This window comes from Mixophyes fleayi, chromosome 3 (genome assembly GCF_038048845.1).
Source record: "Mixophyes fleayi isolate aMixFle1 chromosome 3, aMixFle1.hap1, whole genome shotgun sequence".
In the NCBI taxonomy this organism is placed as follows: domain Eukaryota; kingdom Metazoa; phylum Chordata; class Amphibia; order Anura; family Limnodynastidae; genus Mixophyes; species Mixophyes fleayi.
In genome coordinates, this window is record NC_134404.1 from 92,600,928 (window position 1) to 92,618,465 (window position 17,538).

At 38.9% G+C, this 17,538-nt stretch overlaps 1 protein-coding gene across 4 annotated transcripts in view; it reads right to left on the reverse strand.

Annotated features, from left to right (window-relative positions):
• Nucleotides 1-10,697: 10,697 nt before the first annotated feature.
• Nucleotides 10,698-17,538, reverse strand: part of LOC142143818 (cysteinyl leukotriene receptor 2-like) — a 175,674-nt gene continuing 168,833 nt past the window's right edge. For 3 of the 4 annotated variants that reach the window (XM_075201989.1, XM_075201988.1, XM_075201990.1), the window contains one exon: nt 10,698-12,031. In XM_075201989.1, the coding sequence (XP_075058090.1) occupies nt 10,976-12,031 (1,056 nt within the window). In that variant the 3' untranslated portion in view covers nt 10,698-10,975. Of the gene's footprint in view, nt 12,032-14,069; nt 16,804-17,538 lie in introns of those variants that run through there. The other variant, XM_075201987.1, reaches the window with a different exon arrangement.

Sequence of the window (17,538 nt, forward strand, 5' to 3'; positions counted from 1 at the left end):
ACTCTCCCGAGAAAATCGCTGATTTTACAAAATCGCACCTTGATACATTTACCCCCAGGTCATCCTCCAAAAGTCATCGCTTCATTGTGCATGCAGATGCACTCACACCTGCCTGCTGACATTCCTGAGCAAGCTCTGCACTGGTGGTGCACCGATCCCGCAGCTGAATCAACTTTAGGGGACGGCCTGGCGCTTTCTGGACGTTCTTGGATGCCCTGAAGCCTTTGTCACAACTTTTGAACCTCTGTTCTTGAAGTTCTTGATAATCCGATAAGGCATTGATTTAGGTGCATTCTTACTATTAGCAATATCCTTGCCTGTGAAGCCCTTTTTGTGCAAAGCAATGATTACTCCACGGGTTTCTTTGCAGGTAACCATGGTTAACAGAGGAAGAACAATGATTTGAAGTACCACCCTCCTTTAAAAGCTTCCAGTCTGATATTCTACTTCAATCAGCATGACAGTGTGACCTCCAGCCTTGTCCTCATCAACACTCTTTCCTGTGTTAACGAGAGATTCACTGGCCTGATGTCAGCTGGTCCTTTTGTGGCAGGGCTTAAATGCAGTGGAAATGTTGTTTTTGGGATAAAGTTCATTGTCATGGCAAAGAGAGACTTTGAAATTAATTGCAATTCATCTGATCACTCTTCATGATATTCTGGAGTATATGCAAATTGCCATCATAAAAATTGAGGCAGCAAACTTTGTGAAAAATAATATTTTTGTCAATCTCAAAACTTTTGGCCATGACTGTACATTAGAGACTTCTTATTTTTAAGGTTAGCTAACTGATTGATTTTTGACTGATGTGAATGAGTTCTCTCTACAGCGCTGCGGAATCAGTGCGCTATATAAATAAATGGTGACGATGATGATGATTAGACAAAATAGTTTTGAAAAAATATTTATGCTAAAAAATATGATTAATATAATTTGGTCCATGGCTGGGAAATACTAAGCAGCCTTTAGCATGCGCTTTTAAACCACCATTCATTGGATGTGGCTTGAAAACACAAACCGCAAACTTCGCATGCGATGTGTGACATTTTAAAAACAGTTTGATTCAGATTTCTCCATGTGGCAAGGGAGCCCAGTGCTACCCACCTTGCATGGGACTGTAATAAATACACAGTACATGCCGACACCCCTCCTATAGATTCCGATTGTAGTAAATTAGCTAAGGTAGTTGTAATTTACATAACTTATCATGGCGAGACTGAGATTTATGGATTTAAAGCTGCAATGCCAGGACCCGTCACCTGTATAATCTAATTTAAGGGTTAGGATTAGTGTTAGGCATAGGGCTACAATTAGGGTTAGGGTTAGGGTAACAATTACGATAATGGCTTCCACATTGTACACATGGCGAATGCTGGCATTGCCGCTTTAAATCCGTAAACCTCAGTGTCACCATGATAAGTGACATAAATTACAACTGCCAGTGTTTATTACAATCGGAATCTATAGGAGGCGTGTTGGGCATGTATTGTGTCTTTATTATGGTAAGTCTGCATTTACTTCTTATCGCCATTATTGTAATCGGAATTGTTTTGTCTGTATACATGTTGTCTGAATTATAAGCAGCGTTAAATCGTACCCCACCCATAGAAATACCATTGCATTGTAGTCTTGTCACTTATTTGTAAAGTGCTTAGCAGTTGAAAACATAACCATAAACCTTTAACTTAACCTTAGCAGTTATGCTATGTAATAAGAGACACCACACCGACTTGTTGGCAATTAACTCTATTTATTAAATTAAAATTGCATTGATATGGTGGAGGGAGAACACTGTACTCAGCCTTGGCTACTTATCAGTACTGATCAGGATGTCCCATCTTGAGTCACCCATCCTAAAGACATCCATATTATCTGTCATTTTACATAAGCGCACCATTGTAGTGCATCCTTAAACTGGGACACTAATCTCCAGGCATTCTGGAACCTGGCTCTTCTGGGCTAATCATAATGCACCAAAAGCCAGCCCAAAGGGGCTGTACTTGCACCAAACCTAAGCCAGTCTTTGAAGTGAACGGGTTCCAAACGCCTCACTAGCATCAATGTGCGTTTTACCAACCTTGCTTGTGACCTGTACAGTGTTCTCCTGCCACTCCAAAAGTAGCTCAAGCCTCAGGACTCAGGTCCCGGCAGTGATCCCATGCACCAAATGGTTCCACATATTTCCTGGGCTAGAACAGCACACCTGTAAAATACCTCGTCCTGCGACCAAGTGGCCCATTACCTCCGGGGCTAGACCGGCTCACCCACAGTATGCCTGGCCTGCAATGACTTGTGCACCAAGTGGCCCATTACCTCTGTGCCTAGACCAGCACACCCGTACCATACCTCTCCTGCGCACCATGTGGCCCAACATTGCCTCCAGGACTGGACCAGCACACCCGGACTATACCACGATCTACGTACCAAGTAACCCATTATCTCTGGAGCTAGACCAGCACACCTGTACAATACCTCGGCCCATGCACCATGTGGCCCATCATTACCTCTGGAGCTAGACCAGCACACCTGTACAATACCTCGGCCTGCGCACCATGTGGCCCATCATTACCTTCGGTGCTAGACCAACCCACCCGTACCATACCTCGCCCCGCACACCATGTGGCCCATCATTACCTCTGGAGCTAGACCAGCACACCTGTACCATACCTCGGCCTGCGCACCATGTGGCCCATCATTACCTCCAGGGCTAGACCAGCACACCCATACTAGATACCAGAACCCGTTCACCTCCAAGCCCACAGCCTTGGGCCAGAACTATAACCCGGACAACGATAACACCAGATTCAGCAGTCGGGAATGGGTGGGAGGGCTGCTTATCAGGATCCCAAGAGAATTAATTGACTCCTCCCTGTCCTTATATAGTCTGTCCCCTTTATCCTACTCTCACCATTACCTGTACATAGTTATCACCACCTCCTTGGTTAGTTAACCCTTAGTGGGACAAATAGTAATGTACACAAACCTCAATTTTTAATCTCCCTCGGACTTAATCCATCCCTCAGTTCTAATTTCCATTATTGCTTGTAGTGCATTTTTACTTTTACTCCTGTCTGTGATCTTTGATGTGCCTAAATGTATTTTGGTTAGCTCTGTTGTGTTATTTTTTGTTTTCTCTGTATTTTCTGTAGCAGACAGGGTATGGAGAAACGAAGATTGCAATGATCATGTGGCCATAAAATGCAAAGCACATTAAAATTTGTGCAGGGCAGAATTTGCAGTGGACTGTGATGTTAAAGGCTCTAGTTCATACCCGCCCATAGCTGGATTAAGGGGGGGGGCACAGGGGGCACATGCCCCGGGCCCCCTCTCTCTGAGGGCCCCTGCTGCCTGGGAGGAGAGAAGCTGCTGCATTTTTTTATTAACTTTCTTTTTCGCCCGCCCCCTCCCCCACTCACGGCATTCCCCACCCCCCGCAGGGGTGGGAGGGGTGGTGGAAAAGAAAGTTAATAAAAACATCATTGGTGGTCAGTGGTAGCAACAGGTAGCCAATCGTGAGGCTGCCTGTTGCTGATTGGCCTCAGACAGGAAGTGCTCATTTCACTTCCTGTCTGAGCAGCGCAGAGTGATGCACAGCAGAGAGCAAGGTAAGTGTGTGTATGTGTGTGTGTGTTTTGACATGGGGGCTTGTGGCAGTCTAATGTGTGAGAGCAACAGGGGGCTTGTGGCAGTCTAATGTGTGTGAGGGCAGCAGGGGGCTTGTGGCAGTATAATGTGTGTGAGGGCAGTAGGGGGCTTGTGGCAATGTAGTGTGTGTATGAGGTAGGTAGTGGCTAATTATTGGGTGTTATTTTGTTTGTGGGGTGATGGGGGGGCAATTTAATAAAATAGTGGGGTTGGTGCAGACTTATCAATGTAGGGTGGGATGATTAATTTAATGTTGGGGTGGTTTGGGCACTATTATTTAAATGTGTGGCAGAGTTTTGGAAAAAGGATTGCTATTTCTTAAAAGTGAATGCAAGTTATTTAATGTATGGAAGGAAATTGGTTTATTTAATAAATGTGATTACTTTTAATTTAATGTTGGGGTTGTTTGGGGGCAATGGGTCTTTTTATTAAAGATGAATAAAATGATTTTACAGTCGGGCTGGTTACAGGAAAGGGGCACTAATAATAAAACATGAATTGTTTTGATTTAATGTCGGACTTCATAGAGGCAGGGAGGCTTACTGTATTCACTCATTGCTGTATTTCTATATGTCATGTACCTATTCTATTTCTAAACAGGAAACCAACATTCCAGGATCCAGACAAGCACAGCTGAGCTTAGGACCCAAGCGGCAGCAACAAGTATTGAAAGCCGGAAGAACAGGTAGGAGAGAGCAGGACATTCTGCCAACTGTCCTGATTCTGGTGGGGCAGTCCTGAGTTTGGGGACTGACCCACTCAGTCAGGACTTTGTCCCGACTACAGGGACAGTTGTCCCACTTCACACTGCTCTACTCATGAAGGGGGAGCTGCCTGCACCTAACAGTAGTGCACACAATATTGTCTGTGTATTTGTCTTAAATTATAGTCATAGTACACTTTAGGGGCCCCCCTGTCTAAAGTGCCCCGGGCCCCCCAGAGCCTTAATCCAGCTCTGTACCCACCCATGGAGATTGAGGAGGTATTGTGGTTCATCTGGAACCTCTGAATCACCTTCTGATTAGAAAGGGATCCCAGGGACAACCCATCTCTAAAAACTCAAAATTAGTGAAAACAAGGTGTGCTTTAACTTAATGAAATGTGTACAAATGAATACAATCATTTGAAAAGTGCACCCAGGATAATTAAGACCACTGTGTATGTGATAATAAAAAAAAAAATGTCCAATGCTGTAAAACTAACAATATTTAAATCACTTTGTCAGCTTATACATAAATTTTGTGCACAATATAGCTATATTGGGATAAGCTCATCTGTCGACATCAAGGTATCTCATGTAGGTGAGTCCCTAGTATCCTTAGCATGTGAAAAAAAAACCTCAAACATTGCAGAAAATCTGCAACACACAATACTTCTCCTTCACGTAAACCATACTTGCATACTCTCTGGAAATCTCTGGGTGACTCCCAAATTCCGGATATGTCTCCTGGACTCCCAGGAGACCAAGCTATTCTCCTCCACACACAGCAAAATGATCAAGAGTTTGCTTTCCTCCTCTCCCTGCTATAAGTGCATCATGAATGAACCCATAATTTCGAGATAAAATTATCAATCAAGCCACAATATAAAGATGAACACAGATCCTTGATAATAAAATTTTATTTACATTTCTAAAAGTTGACAATGCGGTGCTAGATCAAGCCACACCAGTAAGAAAACAATATTAGTTAGCCGAAAGAAAATGGAGTCAGCATTGAGTCACCTGACATGTAGTATTAGTGAATACGGGATGAAGGGAAATGTAGTTGGAAAACCAAAATATTTGTTCTCATAGCTTTACTAAAGCTATACAGATGGTGTTCTAATATGCATTTTAAATGTTAACCACACAATCTGGTAAAGTATACCATTGGTTAGGGGTTACTATTATTATGTATATTTTTGTTGCAGCTGGGTTTATAGATACTATTCTTACAAACAATAAATAGTTGTGATACTGTATATAAATATTTACTCAGATTTGCATGCAGGGTTGCATTTTGTTTATTTGATCCAATGCTAATTGATTTCCAGCTGTCATGTGAAAAGTAGTGAAAATAAAAGGAAGAATACTACAGGAAAATAGATTCTAGACAGAAATATAGATGTTAAAGTGGATTTCCACTATCAGTGAAAATTAAAATAAATATACTACAGGAAAATAGATTTCCGTCAGACAAATAAATAATAGTTCATTTTGTTAGGTTAACTGCGCTTTCTACTTTTGAAGTCAGCAATGCTGCCAAATAGGGAAAATGTAGGGAGGGGGATTCCATTCTCTTAAGAGACAACTGATAAAGATATTAAGTTTTCCCTGGCGCAAATATTTGTATTGTGAATGTGTGGATATGAGGCCTGAGTCATTAAGGATCTTAACTTGAGAAACTTCTTTTTTCAGTCTCCTGGACAAAACCATGTTACAATGCAAGGGGTGCAAATTAGTATTCTGTTTTGCACATAAGTTAAATACTGACTGTTTTTTCATGTCAGGGGCAAGGTGTAGTCAATTCAGAAGTCCTGCAGTCCGTGTCTCAAAGTGTCGTCTTTGTGCATGTGCAGTCCACCTGCACATGTTTCAGTTGTTCTTTTAGATAGAGAGGTAGCTGATCGATTTTGTAGACATGCGAACAGGCTCTACAAGTGGTGAAATATGTAGCAGTGCTGGATTTAAATGTTGGCACTGTCTTGGATTAGTCTTTCTTTTTCCTTTAGGAGTATTTTATGCAAGTTACCAACACGTTTTGCCCCTACAAGTAATGAAGCTCCCCCAGGGAAATGTTATTGCTGTGCACTAATTATTAAATGTGGGTGCTATTGATTTATTGCCGGGGCTGGTTAGAGTTTTCTAAATAACATGTACTAATTTTTTTCCAAATAGAGCCTCCAACATTCCAGGATCGAGAGAAGCAGCAACTGATCTAAAGAAACCAGCAGTCACAGGTGGTGAAAGTGACAAGAACAGGTAGGAAAGAGCAGGACAATCTGCCAACTGTCCTGAATCTGGTGGGGCAGTCCCGAATATGGGTGACTATCTCGCTTAGTCAGGATTTGGTCAGACTGCAAGGACAGTTGGGAGGTATGTCCTGCTTCTCACTGTACTGCTTCTGAAGGCAGAGCTGCCTGGACCTAAGAGTAATGCACACAATTTTGCCCGTGTATTCGTCTAAATAGTATCTAACATGATAACCTTCCTGTCTTAAGTGCCCCAGGCCTCCCCGAGCCTGATTCCAGCTCTGGTAATACTTTAGTGGTTCTTGCATTGATTCCATTGCCTGCTTTCTACCTTGCACTGGTCCCATTCTTAGATCACTTTGTTGAACATATGGCCAGTCCCCATTGCAATGACAATATCATTAATCCTGCCTCCTTTGCACCTATATATTGAACCATTGGAAAGCTCTTCCCTTCACTAATGCCATTGGCTACCAACCCTTCCTGCACTGTTATTAATTCAAACCACCACCAATCACTGGACATATTTAGGGCTCATACACAATTGTTAAAAAATAAGTATTTTCTTGCAAATGCTATTTCACCTTTGTGGTGGTTCCACCTGGATAGCCATTTATTCTAAGGATTATTTTTAATGATTTTTTTTTAAACAAATAGTACATGTTTATATATATTAAAGAGAGTGGTTTGACTGGTAGTTTGCATCTCATGACATCAGGGGAAGATGTAACAGTACGGTGAGGTGCTCATATGCTGCTCTTACAGACTGATTAGATATGATTGGGCCAACATGTTTTGTAATAGTTAAACTTATTAAACAAAGTGAGATATGTTTCTATGAAGGGAATATTGTAAAGATGTGTTAGTAGGCAACTAAACAAGTTTGAGCACAGATGCATAAACCAGCTGTAGATCATGCAAAAAGATTCATGTATTTTTATAACGCAGCATGGGTAGTTTTTGCCCTGCATTGCTTTAGAAATGACCCACTGTGTATTGAGTCATCACATCTAGCTTTCCTAAATGTTACTACAACCTAATTCCAGTAGTTCTAAATCCTGCCTACTTTTGTGTTGGCCCCACCTACAGTTGATTTGGTCCAGCTCACATGAGGCCACTTCAAGAATTTTTACAAGTCCACTTTAAGTTCCCAATCTGCCCCTGCTCAAGGAGTTGAGTCAGATGTAAGGAAGAAACCTGCCAGAGTTGGAGAACTGAACCTGCCCCATATTCAGGCTGTTAGCAAGGTCATAAACTGTGGAGTCAATTTGGCACTGTATTGGAGTGAATAAGCTTTTTCTCCAATCAGATGTCACTTTCACTACACACCTATAGTCAGTGCGATTTGAATCACTTGCCCACTGATCTCACTGTGCTGACAGCTACTTTTCTCTACAAAGAAATAAACAAAGAAACTTCCCAAGCTCTCCACATTGATGCTGCCCAGTCTTTAACCAAGGTGCCACTAACACCTTCAACACTAATATCTATAAACCAGAGGTACAAGTAATGGTGCCTCACTATATACTTGTGTACAAGAGTCCACAAAATTAATGAGCCATCCATGCTTCAGTAAATCACAAAGTAATTGCTTTTTGCCTCTTTGTCTTGTATTAGTGTGGAATTCCAATATGTTTTCTTTTTTTTCTCAGCTGTAAATCTATGTGTAGTGAAAAGAGAAAAAAATGAATATATGGTGTAGTATTATTGTGATATTATAATGTGATAACCAATGTATTACACGTACTAGAATTAAATATTATAGTGCCTCAAACAAACCGATGTTGTGTTTTTTGTTTAATTCAAAAAACATGCTGCCTTGATATGATTCCTGCAAACTCATTTTTTTTATCCAACGCGTTTCAACATAACATTCTTCCTCAAGGCAGTGGTTTTATATATTTTAAAGTGTCATTGGCATATTATGACTGTTGTTTTGTTCTGTTAAAAAACAGGTAATGTAACAGGATTACTTGTCTGTGCCTCCTCTACTCTCCCTTTTAAGCTATACAACAGGGACGATTGATTGGTAGGAAGATACAAAGACAGATCTCATCATTAGAAGAGTGTATGTTCTGGCTATTTACTGTGCTCAAGTGAGTGCAATTGCAAGGGGACTGACTGGGTTTTGTACATGGGAGCTTCATTATTTATGTTTCTTTATTTATTTCTAAGAAAAAGAAGGCTTTTACAAACGACAAGTTCTTTTAAGGTTTTCTTCAAAATGGATATCTAGTAAGTGTGATTTCATTTGTTAGGATCTCACTTGACACGACATTCTACACTATATTATTATTTTTTGTTTGAGAATAGAGTTTCCCACAACAGATTCATGCATGGGTTGTGGACTGAAGAAAGACTACGACACAGATTTGTTTGAGGCACTATTATATTTAATTTTAGTAAGTGAAATACACACTACATATTTTTCCACGATTGAAACATATGGTTGAGAAAAGAAAAGAAATAACATATTGGAATTCAACACTAATACAAGACAAAGGCGCATCAGGCAATCACTTTGTGGCCTATTGAGACATAATTGTATCATTACTTTCTTGGACTCTTGTACACAGTTATTTAGTGAAGCATCATTGCTTATACCTCAAGTTTGTACGCACCTTTCTCTCCTAGCTATTAATGCTATCGCATCTGAGTTTAGGTAACATTGTGAATACATGGAAGAGACTCCAACTAATTTGCTACTGCAGGTTGTGGCTGGCTAAAATAACAAGGTATGTTTTTCAATAATGAAGAAGTCTTAAAGTTTCTATCCATTGGTCGATTAGAAGACCTTTTGGTAATGTACATAAGAGTGGTGCTGTTGTGATTTATATTCATATTTACCATTTAGTTTGTTTGATAATGTAGCTCACACAAAATAAAAATATGAATGAGAAGCAGGACTCCATCAGGAGCTTGGAGCCCACTACAAGCAGGTGAAAGCATCACATCATTTTTCATATGGGACAAACCAAAAGGATGCAGGGTATGCAATGCACATGGGACGGTGAATCAAGTGGGCCCCTGGGTTCATACTCAGTGCTCATACTAAGCAATGCTGGTGTATTCCGGCCTGACTCATTCCCTGCTGGCTCCCTGATTTGATATGTCACCTGATAGATGGCACATTACAAAATATTAATCCATCCCCCCACAGTGCAGCTCTGTTAATGAAGTTTTCCAGCAGGGGAGGAGCTTCCTTTACCGCATCTCCAAATATGCCTCTAGGGAGGCGAATCTTTTAAAGGTCTCTAAGCCAGATTTTGCTGGCACATATTCTATTTTCACTATCAAATTTTAAGAAAATAAGTATTCTAAGCGAAGTAAATTGTAGTGGGGGAATAGGGCTACCTTGGTAAGTATGTTTAAAATGTAGGCTCTTAAGATGGCTCATTAGTCAGAACTTGCCACTGTCATTCCGATGGAATAATATTTAAATGTCTAGTTGACAATGATCGATGCTTGTAATCCATTGAATCTTATGAACACAAATCCATCTGTTTTTTAGTAAAGTTCAACTAATTTATTCTCAATTGTTATGGTGAACTTTAATTGTAGATGGTATGACCTAGCATAAAAACACAATTTTCCATTTTGATGTTTAAAACAAATAAAGGGAAACTCTAACCAAATCGAAGTATATTGGATGCTTTCAGGATTATTGCAGCAGCTGCTTGAGAACGTTGTTGGTTGTAACAGCTGCAAGTTCTCTCTACCCATCCATCTCTGTTGTTGGTTGTAATAGCTGCAAGTTCTCTCTGCCCATCCATCTCTGTTGTTGATTGTAATAGCTGCAAGTTCTCTCTGCCCATCCATCTCTGTTGTTGTTTGTAATAGCTGCGAGTTCTCTCTACCCATCCATCTCTGTTGTTGGCTGTAATAACTGCCAGTTCTCTCTACCCATCCATCACTGTTGTTAGTTGAAATGGTTACGAGTTCTCTCTACCCATCTCTGTTTTTTCCAATCATAACAACAAGATTTTGAATGGGCCCCTCACCTAAAAGGAAGGCCAACCAATTTGAAGTACATAGGTTATTATTATGTATTTTCTAAAAACAAACTAGCTTTTTACACAAAATTACAACATAAAATGCATCTTATCATTATCTTATACAAAACCCGTTCAGGCTTTTTGTCAAGATCTTTGTTTCCCTTTATCCTGGACATGATTCCCCTAGTGTCTCTCCTCTGTCTTCTCTGTTTTTACCCCTGTTAGTTTTATGCATGGTATCCTTGTTTGGGACATGTTTTGCTATTACAATAAGAGTACTACACTATTGTGAATATGCTTTATTTGATAAAACTCAATACAATTGATTAAAAAAATATAGAAAAACATCTTTATAAAACTTTCACAACAAACGTTGTGTGTCCTCATGTATGCAAAGATGTTATCAGAGAAGCATTGGTCTCATTACTGGGTTCTCGCGTGCATTCAGTCATTTGAACTTCTTCTGCCATTATCTGACTGACACCACTTAAGTCAGTAGATGTCGTTTTTGCAGTGAGAGATTTCTTGGGCATACATATTAAAAGTAGCCATGATTTGTATCCATGGCCTATGAATGCATACAGCAGAGGATCCAAGCAGGTATTGAGTACAGCTAAACACAGTGTTGCAACAACGGTCTTCTGCAGGATATTGTGTAAGCTGCATATGTCTGGGTGATGAAATAGATAGTGTAAATGAACTGTCCTCTGAATGTGGTATGGCAAAAAGCAAACACAGCAAACCAGAAGAACCAAGACAATCATAGTAACTTGTTTTCTAATACTTTTCTTCTCCATGGGCATATATATTATGTGTTTGATGAGTAGCCCATTGCATACGACAATCACCAATAGTGGGAGTATAAATCCAACAACCAAAGCATAGTAGTTCATATACATTATTCTTTTCCATGCTGACATTAGAGTGGGCTCAAAGCACCTTACAACACCATCCCGGACGCTGGTACCAGAAAGTAGGAAGGGTGATGTACTGGCACCTGTAAAAACCCAGACACATGCACAACTTATTATTACTTTCTGTACGTTAATCTTTCCAGGGTGCACCACTGACATATATCGGAATACACTCAGAAGAGCCAAGAAAAAGATACTGGAGTACATGCTGAAAAAGAAAGAGAATGTAGTGATGCGGCACAGGATGTCTCCAAAAATCCAAGTTCCTGCTTGCTGATAGTAGGTTATCCTCAGTGGCAGAAAAAAAATGAAGAGAAGATCAGCTACTGCGAGATTTTGTAAGCATATAGTTGAAATTCCTTTCTTTTTTCTGATCCTGCAAAAAACATATACGGCTGCTCCATTAAACAACAACCCGTTGAGAAAAACAATGATGTAGACAGACATATACACCAGGTACTTGTAATCATCTTCTGTTGGGCAAGAAAGATTGTGATCATCAAGGCGTCCTTCACTGTTGTTCATCTAATAAGGTAATAAAAAGTTATCATGTATTATATTTACATATTAATGAATTGAGTTGGTATTGCATATGAAATATGGCAATAACATGACATATGAAAAACAACAAACTTAGTGGAGTTGTAGTAGAAAAAATATTTACATGTGTCAGCATATTTTCCAAAATGTCACCCAAATGCAACTTTTGCTATGTACACTCTTCTGGAACGACTGGTCGAGGGTGAATACCATTGTGCATGTTGTGATCAAATTGCTCAACTGGAGATTCTAGATCTAAATGAGCAAATGGCAACACTGAGGTTCTTAAACAACATGGAATTAAGTTTGTTGCTCACTGAACAGTCACTGATTGCGGCCAATGTAGAATGGGGTAGGATATGAGGAAACAAGATGCTGAGGTAGGTAGCTATGTTACAGTTAGAAGAATGCATAGAGGGAAGAGTGTCAGGGAAGTATTTCTGATACAACCCAATAAATATGCCAAGTTGGCTGATATTAGGAAATGTGTATTCAGGGTTACCATTTTGCAGCAGGATGGCAACATCACAGGAAGGTGGATGGTTCGGGAAAAAAAATAATTTCAGGGAATTAGGCTTTAAACTTAAAGTAAGGTAATGTATTATTATTATTATTATTATTATTATTATTATTATTATTAACATTTACATAGCGCCAGTATACTCTGCAACACTTTACAATTGGGAACAAACATAGTAATAAAACATGGCTAGTTATTAACAAACAGACAAAGAGGTAAAAGGACACTGCTCACAAGTTTACAATCTATAGGAAAATAGGAGTTCAATATATGAAGAAAATTCCCACATATTACATATTGATCCAGCCAGATAGCAATTTGAACAAGTGGTTAGTAGGACTAAGGGATTTTTAATACACAAGGCGAATACATTTAAGTTTTGTGTGAACTCTTTAGATGTATGGTAATTGGATATAATAACCTAGGAAGGTTAGAAAGATTGCTTGGAAATTTTGTAAGCTTAATTAAAGAGGTGAGTTTTCAGGGAATGCTTGGAGGGTAGGGGAAAAGTCTTGATGTACAAGGGAGGGAATTCCAATGAGTGGGTATAGCCTAAAAAAGTGTTTAAGAACTGACCATTAGTAGTGTGTATCAATAGAGAGTCTTCATGGGTACGATATACATTGAGGGAAGGACACAAGTAAAATAATTATTCGGGTTTGTTATGAGTATCTAGCATAAAGAATTGTACTAAAATCTAATTGCAAACTAAAAGGGCAGCAAAGAAGAATAAACTCCTCCTAATGGCTGATTTTAACTAAAAAGATTTAATCTAGGAAAGAAAGCCAAATACTAGGAAACATTTGACCAGTATGTGCTTCTTTGTTATTAACTATGTCAATTAAGCAATGAAAATTAAGCTCTGAGATGTCAAATAAGGTCTCAGCACTGTGTGCATCAAGCCACAAGAAATAATATTTGAAGTGTCACTACATTGGTGACTGTACGGTAACTAAGTAACTATTTGTACTGTATGAGCACTCTAACGGAGATTTTAATCAGAATGCGATTGTGACTATTCTTTCAAAGCACATTCATTCATTGCCAGTAATAATGACTGACTCATGTGACTCTTGCTTCTTTGCACTGACTTTGAGAACTTGGCACTCCTAAATATACAGCTAGTTGAATGTTGCAGAGTTCACCAATACTTATTTGAAATACCATCTCTGTTCCCTTAGTGGAATGTACTGCCCTAATCCGTCCTAATGTCTGCTTATTTAAATGTGGAAAGACTAACTTATTTCTATTGAAATTTTTAATGTTTTACTAACTCATTTGTATGATTGATATCAAAAGAGAGAATGAAAATCAGTGTGTATCTAGAGGCACTCCGGGGTAGCACTTAGCTTTAAAACTTAACTTTTATTAAATATGTATAAAGGAAAAACATTGGAAAGAAAGAGAGCAAAATATTGAAAGCATAAAGAATAAAAACAGTGAGAAAAGTGATTTAAGAATGCAATATTAATTACCTTCCCCTCTCCCCTCCTGTCTCCATACCTGTTCTTCTGCTCCATCTTCGCTCATATGTCTGCCCGGAGTTCTGAAGTATTAGTACTTTGTGTTTTTTGCTCTGTACTATGTCACCCTGTATGGTCTCCTGTTTGTATTATGTATGGCGCTGCGGAATCCTTGTGGCGCCTAACAAATAAATGATTATAATAATAATAATAATAATAATAATAATACCTCTAAAGCTGAAAATATTGCAGATATAGTCCAATGCACTAAAGCAATATCACCCTAATGGTAAGGTTCACCCTATCTTGAAACAAATAACCATTTATGGGAAAAAAAAATTAGCTTTTTCAAGGCAAAAAAAGCCTAGGAGCGAAACGCGCGTTGACGTCTCGTCTATCTATTTTCTTTTAAGCTGTGGCTTCTCTTTTGAATCACGCCCCAGTTTTGTTATCAGGCAGGGTTATTCACAAAATCCTGCAATTCTAGAAGCTTTTCAGACTACAATTATAGCCTATTTGATAACACTTGCATAGCATACCTCAATTGGGAAATATCTTACCTATTATTTTTTCATCTATTCAGGGAATTTTTCCCATAAATGGTTATTTGTTTCAAGATAGGATGAACCTTACCATTAGGGTGAAATTACTTTAACGCATTGGACTATATCTGCAATATTTTCAGCTTTAGAGGTAATAGCGAGGTAATGCAATTAATATTGCATTCTTAAATCGCTTTTCTCACTGTTTTTATGTCTTTATGTTTTAAATATTTTGTCTCTTTTTTTCCAATGTTTTCCTTTATACATATCTAATAAAAGTTATGTTTTAAAGCTAAGTGCTACGCCGGAGTGCCTCTAATTACACACTGCTTTTCTTTCTCTCTTTTGATATCTCTGATATTATATGTAGAGTGCACCCTTCAAGAGGACATTTATTGCTCTTGAATATTGCCTATTATATGATAAATTGAGGGGTAGCGCTCAATGATTATACCTGGTGCATTTTTTCTATCTTTCTCTACTCATTTGTATGATTGTCTCTTATACTATTAAAGTGAATATTTGTAAATTAATTATCTAAGCCAATTCTTTGTATTAATTACATACATATAAGGAATAATTCTTATGTAAAGGGTTAACAGGATTGATTTGTTCGTGACTCATGCAAGCCCCCCTGTTCTATAGATAACATTTATACAATGATCCCTATTAGTACAAAGACATTTCTATATGTCCAGTAAAAAAAAAAAAATTTAAACTAGACTCAAAGGGGGAGAAGATGGTTGTTGGATTTAAAGTATTATTAAGCAGTGAACACCCAGATAGATTTACCTTCAGTTGGAGCATTGTTGAGAAAACTGTCATCATGACTTTGCTGAGTGCTATCAAAGCTATGGGCTCCTCAGATCAAGACATTTCTCCACAATTAATTTCTATTCATCAGCTAAGTATCTATTGTTTTTATATGTATGTTTTATAGTAAACATTTGTATTATCCATTTTAAAATTGTTGTCTGTCAATCATTGTAAACTCATCCTAGAACATAAGAGTTATTGTCCATCCTGCGACATTTGGTACCAGAATTGGGGTGTGGCATTGCAATTAATGACAGATAAAATTCTTACTATCCAAATTGCGCTTATTGTACTGCTTGGCATTTCTGCTGTGTTAGAGGTGGTTTATGTTGTATAAACTGAGCAAAGATATTAGACTGCGGTTATTTGTTTAGTGAAAATGTTTAAATGGAAAAAAATCATGGAAAGAAAGTCAAAAGAATGAGAGTCCACTCCCTCCATGGGTGTTTAAATGTGTGGGGTAGGTGTTAGAGATGACCACAATCCCGACACCAGTGATATCAGCAGGAAAATTCCAAATGCTGTAATGAATACCTGCACTCAATTACGATTTCTTAATAAAAGACTGTCAACAATTCTGGCATAAGAAGATACCATCCATGAAATTGACGTCACTTGGAAACGTGACTGTTAGATTTATGCTATTAAAGGGGAATACGAGGACCCCAGGGATGAGTAATATGTTTATCCCTTTCTAAAACATATTACATACCCGTGAGGTCCTCGAATTGGACAATTAATAATATAAATCTAACAGTCGCTATTCCAAGTGACGTCAATGTCACTGACCATATCTTTTCATGCCGGAATTGTTGATATTAATTTTTTTGGGGAAGTCGTAATTGAGTGCAGGTAAGCATTACAGCATTCAGAATTTTCCTGTCAATGTCATTGATGTCGGAATTGTGGTCTTCAGAAATATGAGTACCACCTGTCTGAGTCAGGACATTGGGCTCCCATTGCTCACGAGTGTAATATGTAGCACAGGTACAATTGGTAGATCCTTACCATGCCGCTATGTTTTAGATTTGTCTCGATATAATACCATTTAGCATAAGGCTGCCACAAATGTAGGGTGGATTTCTGTGCAAGCACTACAAGATGAGACAAAGCATAGAGAAAGTGTAGAAAATTAATTTTACAAGTTACAGAGCAGCTAATTCTCATCCACACTTGTTTAAGAGATTTAGAGAAGCATAAGGGAGATGTTTTTCCAATGTAATAAATGCTAAGAGAAGAAAACCCTGTAGGGTGAGGACTCTGATTCAGCGAAGGGATTGGGAGTCTGTAGCTGAATTGTCAGGGAAAGAGGGTGAATCTGATGAGGAGCTTGAAGTTGAAGAGGTGTGGTGATAATTATATTCCATTATCACTACCCCCTCTCGGATCACCACCTTATTAGTTACTCACTCACTCCCAGTACTTTAACCTCCCTGGTGTCAAACTCTTACAAGCCTCCTCATACCCGCAGGAATATTAAATCTATTGAATTTCAACAGTTTTCAACATCTCTCCAAAACCTTCTCTCCCCAATTTCTACATTGTCCTCCCTTGATATGGCAGTTCTTCATTTTCACCATACCCTAGCAATTGCACTTGATCAAGTGGCTCCAGTGACTCTTCATACTCCGCTTAGACTTTGTTGTCAACTGTGGCATACTAAAGTAACACAAAATCTACAAAAACTTTCTCATAGAGATGAACATCACTGGCGTAAATCTTGTACCTCTTTTGATTTCAGCTCATATACTGCTATCTACCATTACTATTGAAGTGCTCTGGACACTGCTAAACAAGCATACTTCCAATCTCTCATTTATGCTCAGGCTTCTAACCCCAAATGCCTTTTTAACACATATAAATCTCTTCTCAATCATCCCACCCCAAACCCTCCGACTACCATCAGTGCCCAGGATCTTGCTTCCTATTTCAGGGACAAGATTAATAAGATTAGACTTGAAAGGGTATCATCTCCCTCGATTAGCAATTATCTCAATTCCTTCCCAGCATCCTCAGAAACCCGCTCTTCATTTGATCCCAAAAATGAAGAGGAAGTTTCTAGTCTCTTCTTATCTTCCTACCCTACCTCCTGTTCTCTTGATCCCAAACCCTCACAAATTGGTAGGTCCTTGTCTTGTGTGCTCATTCCAC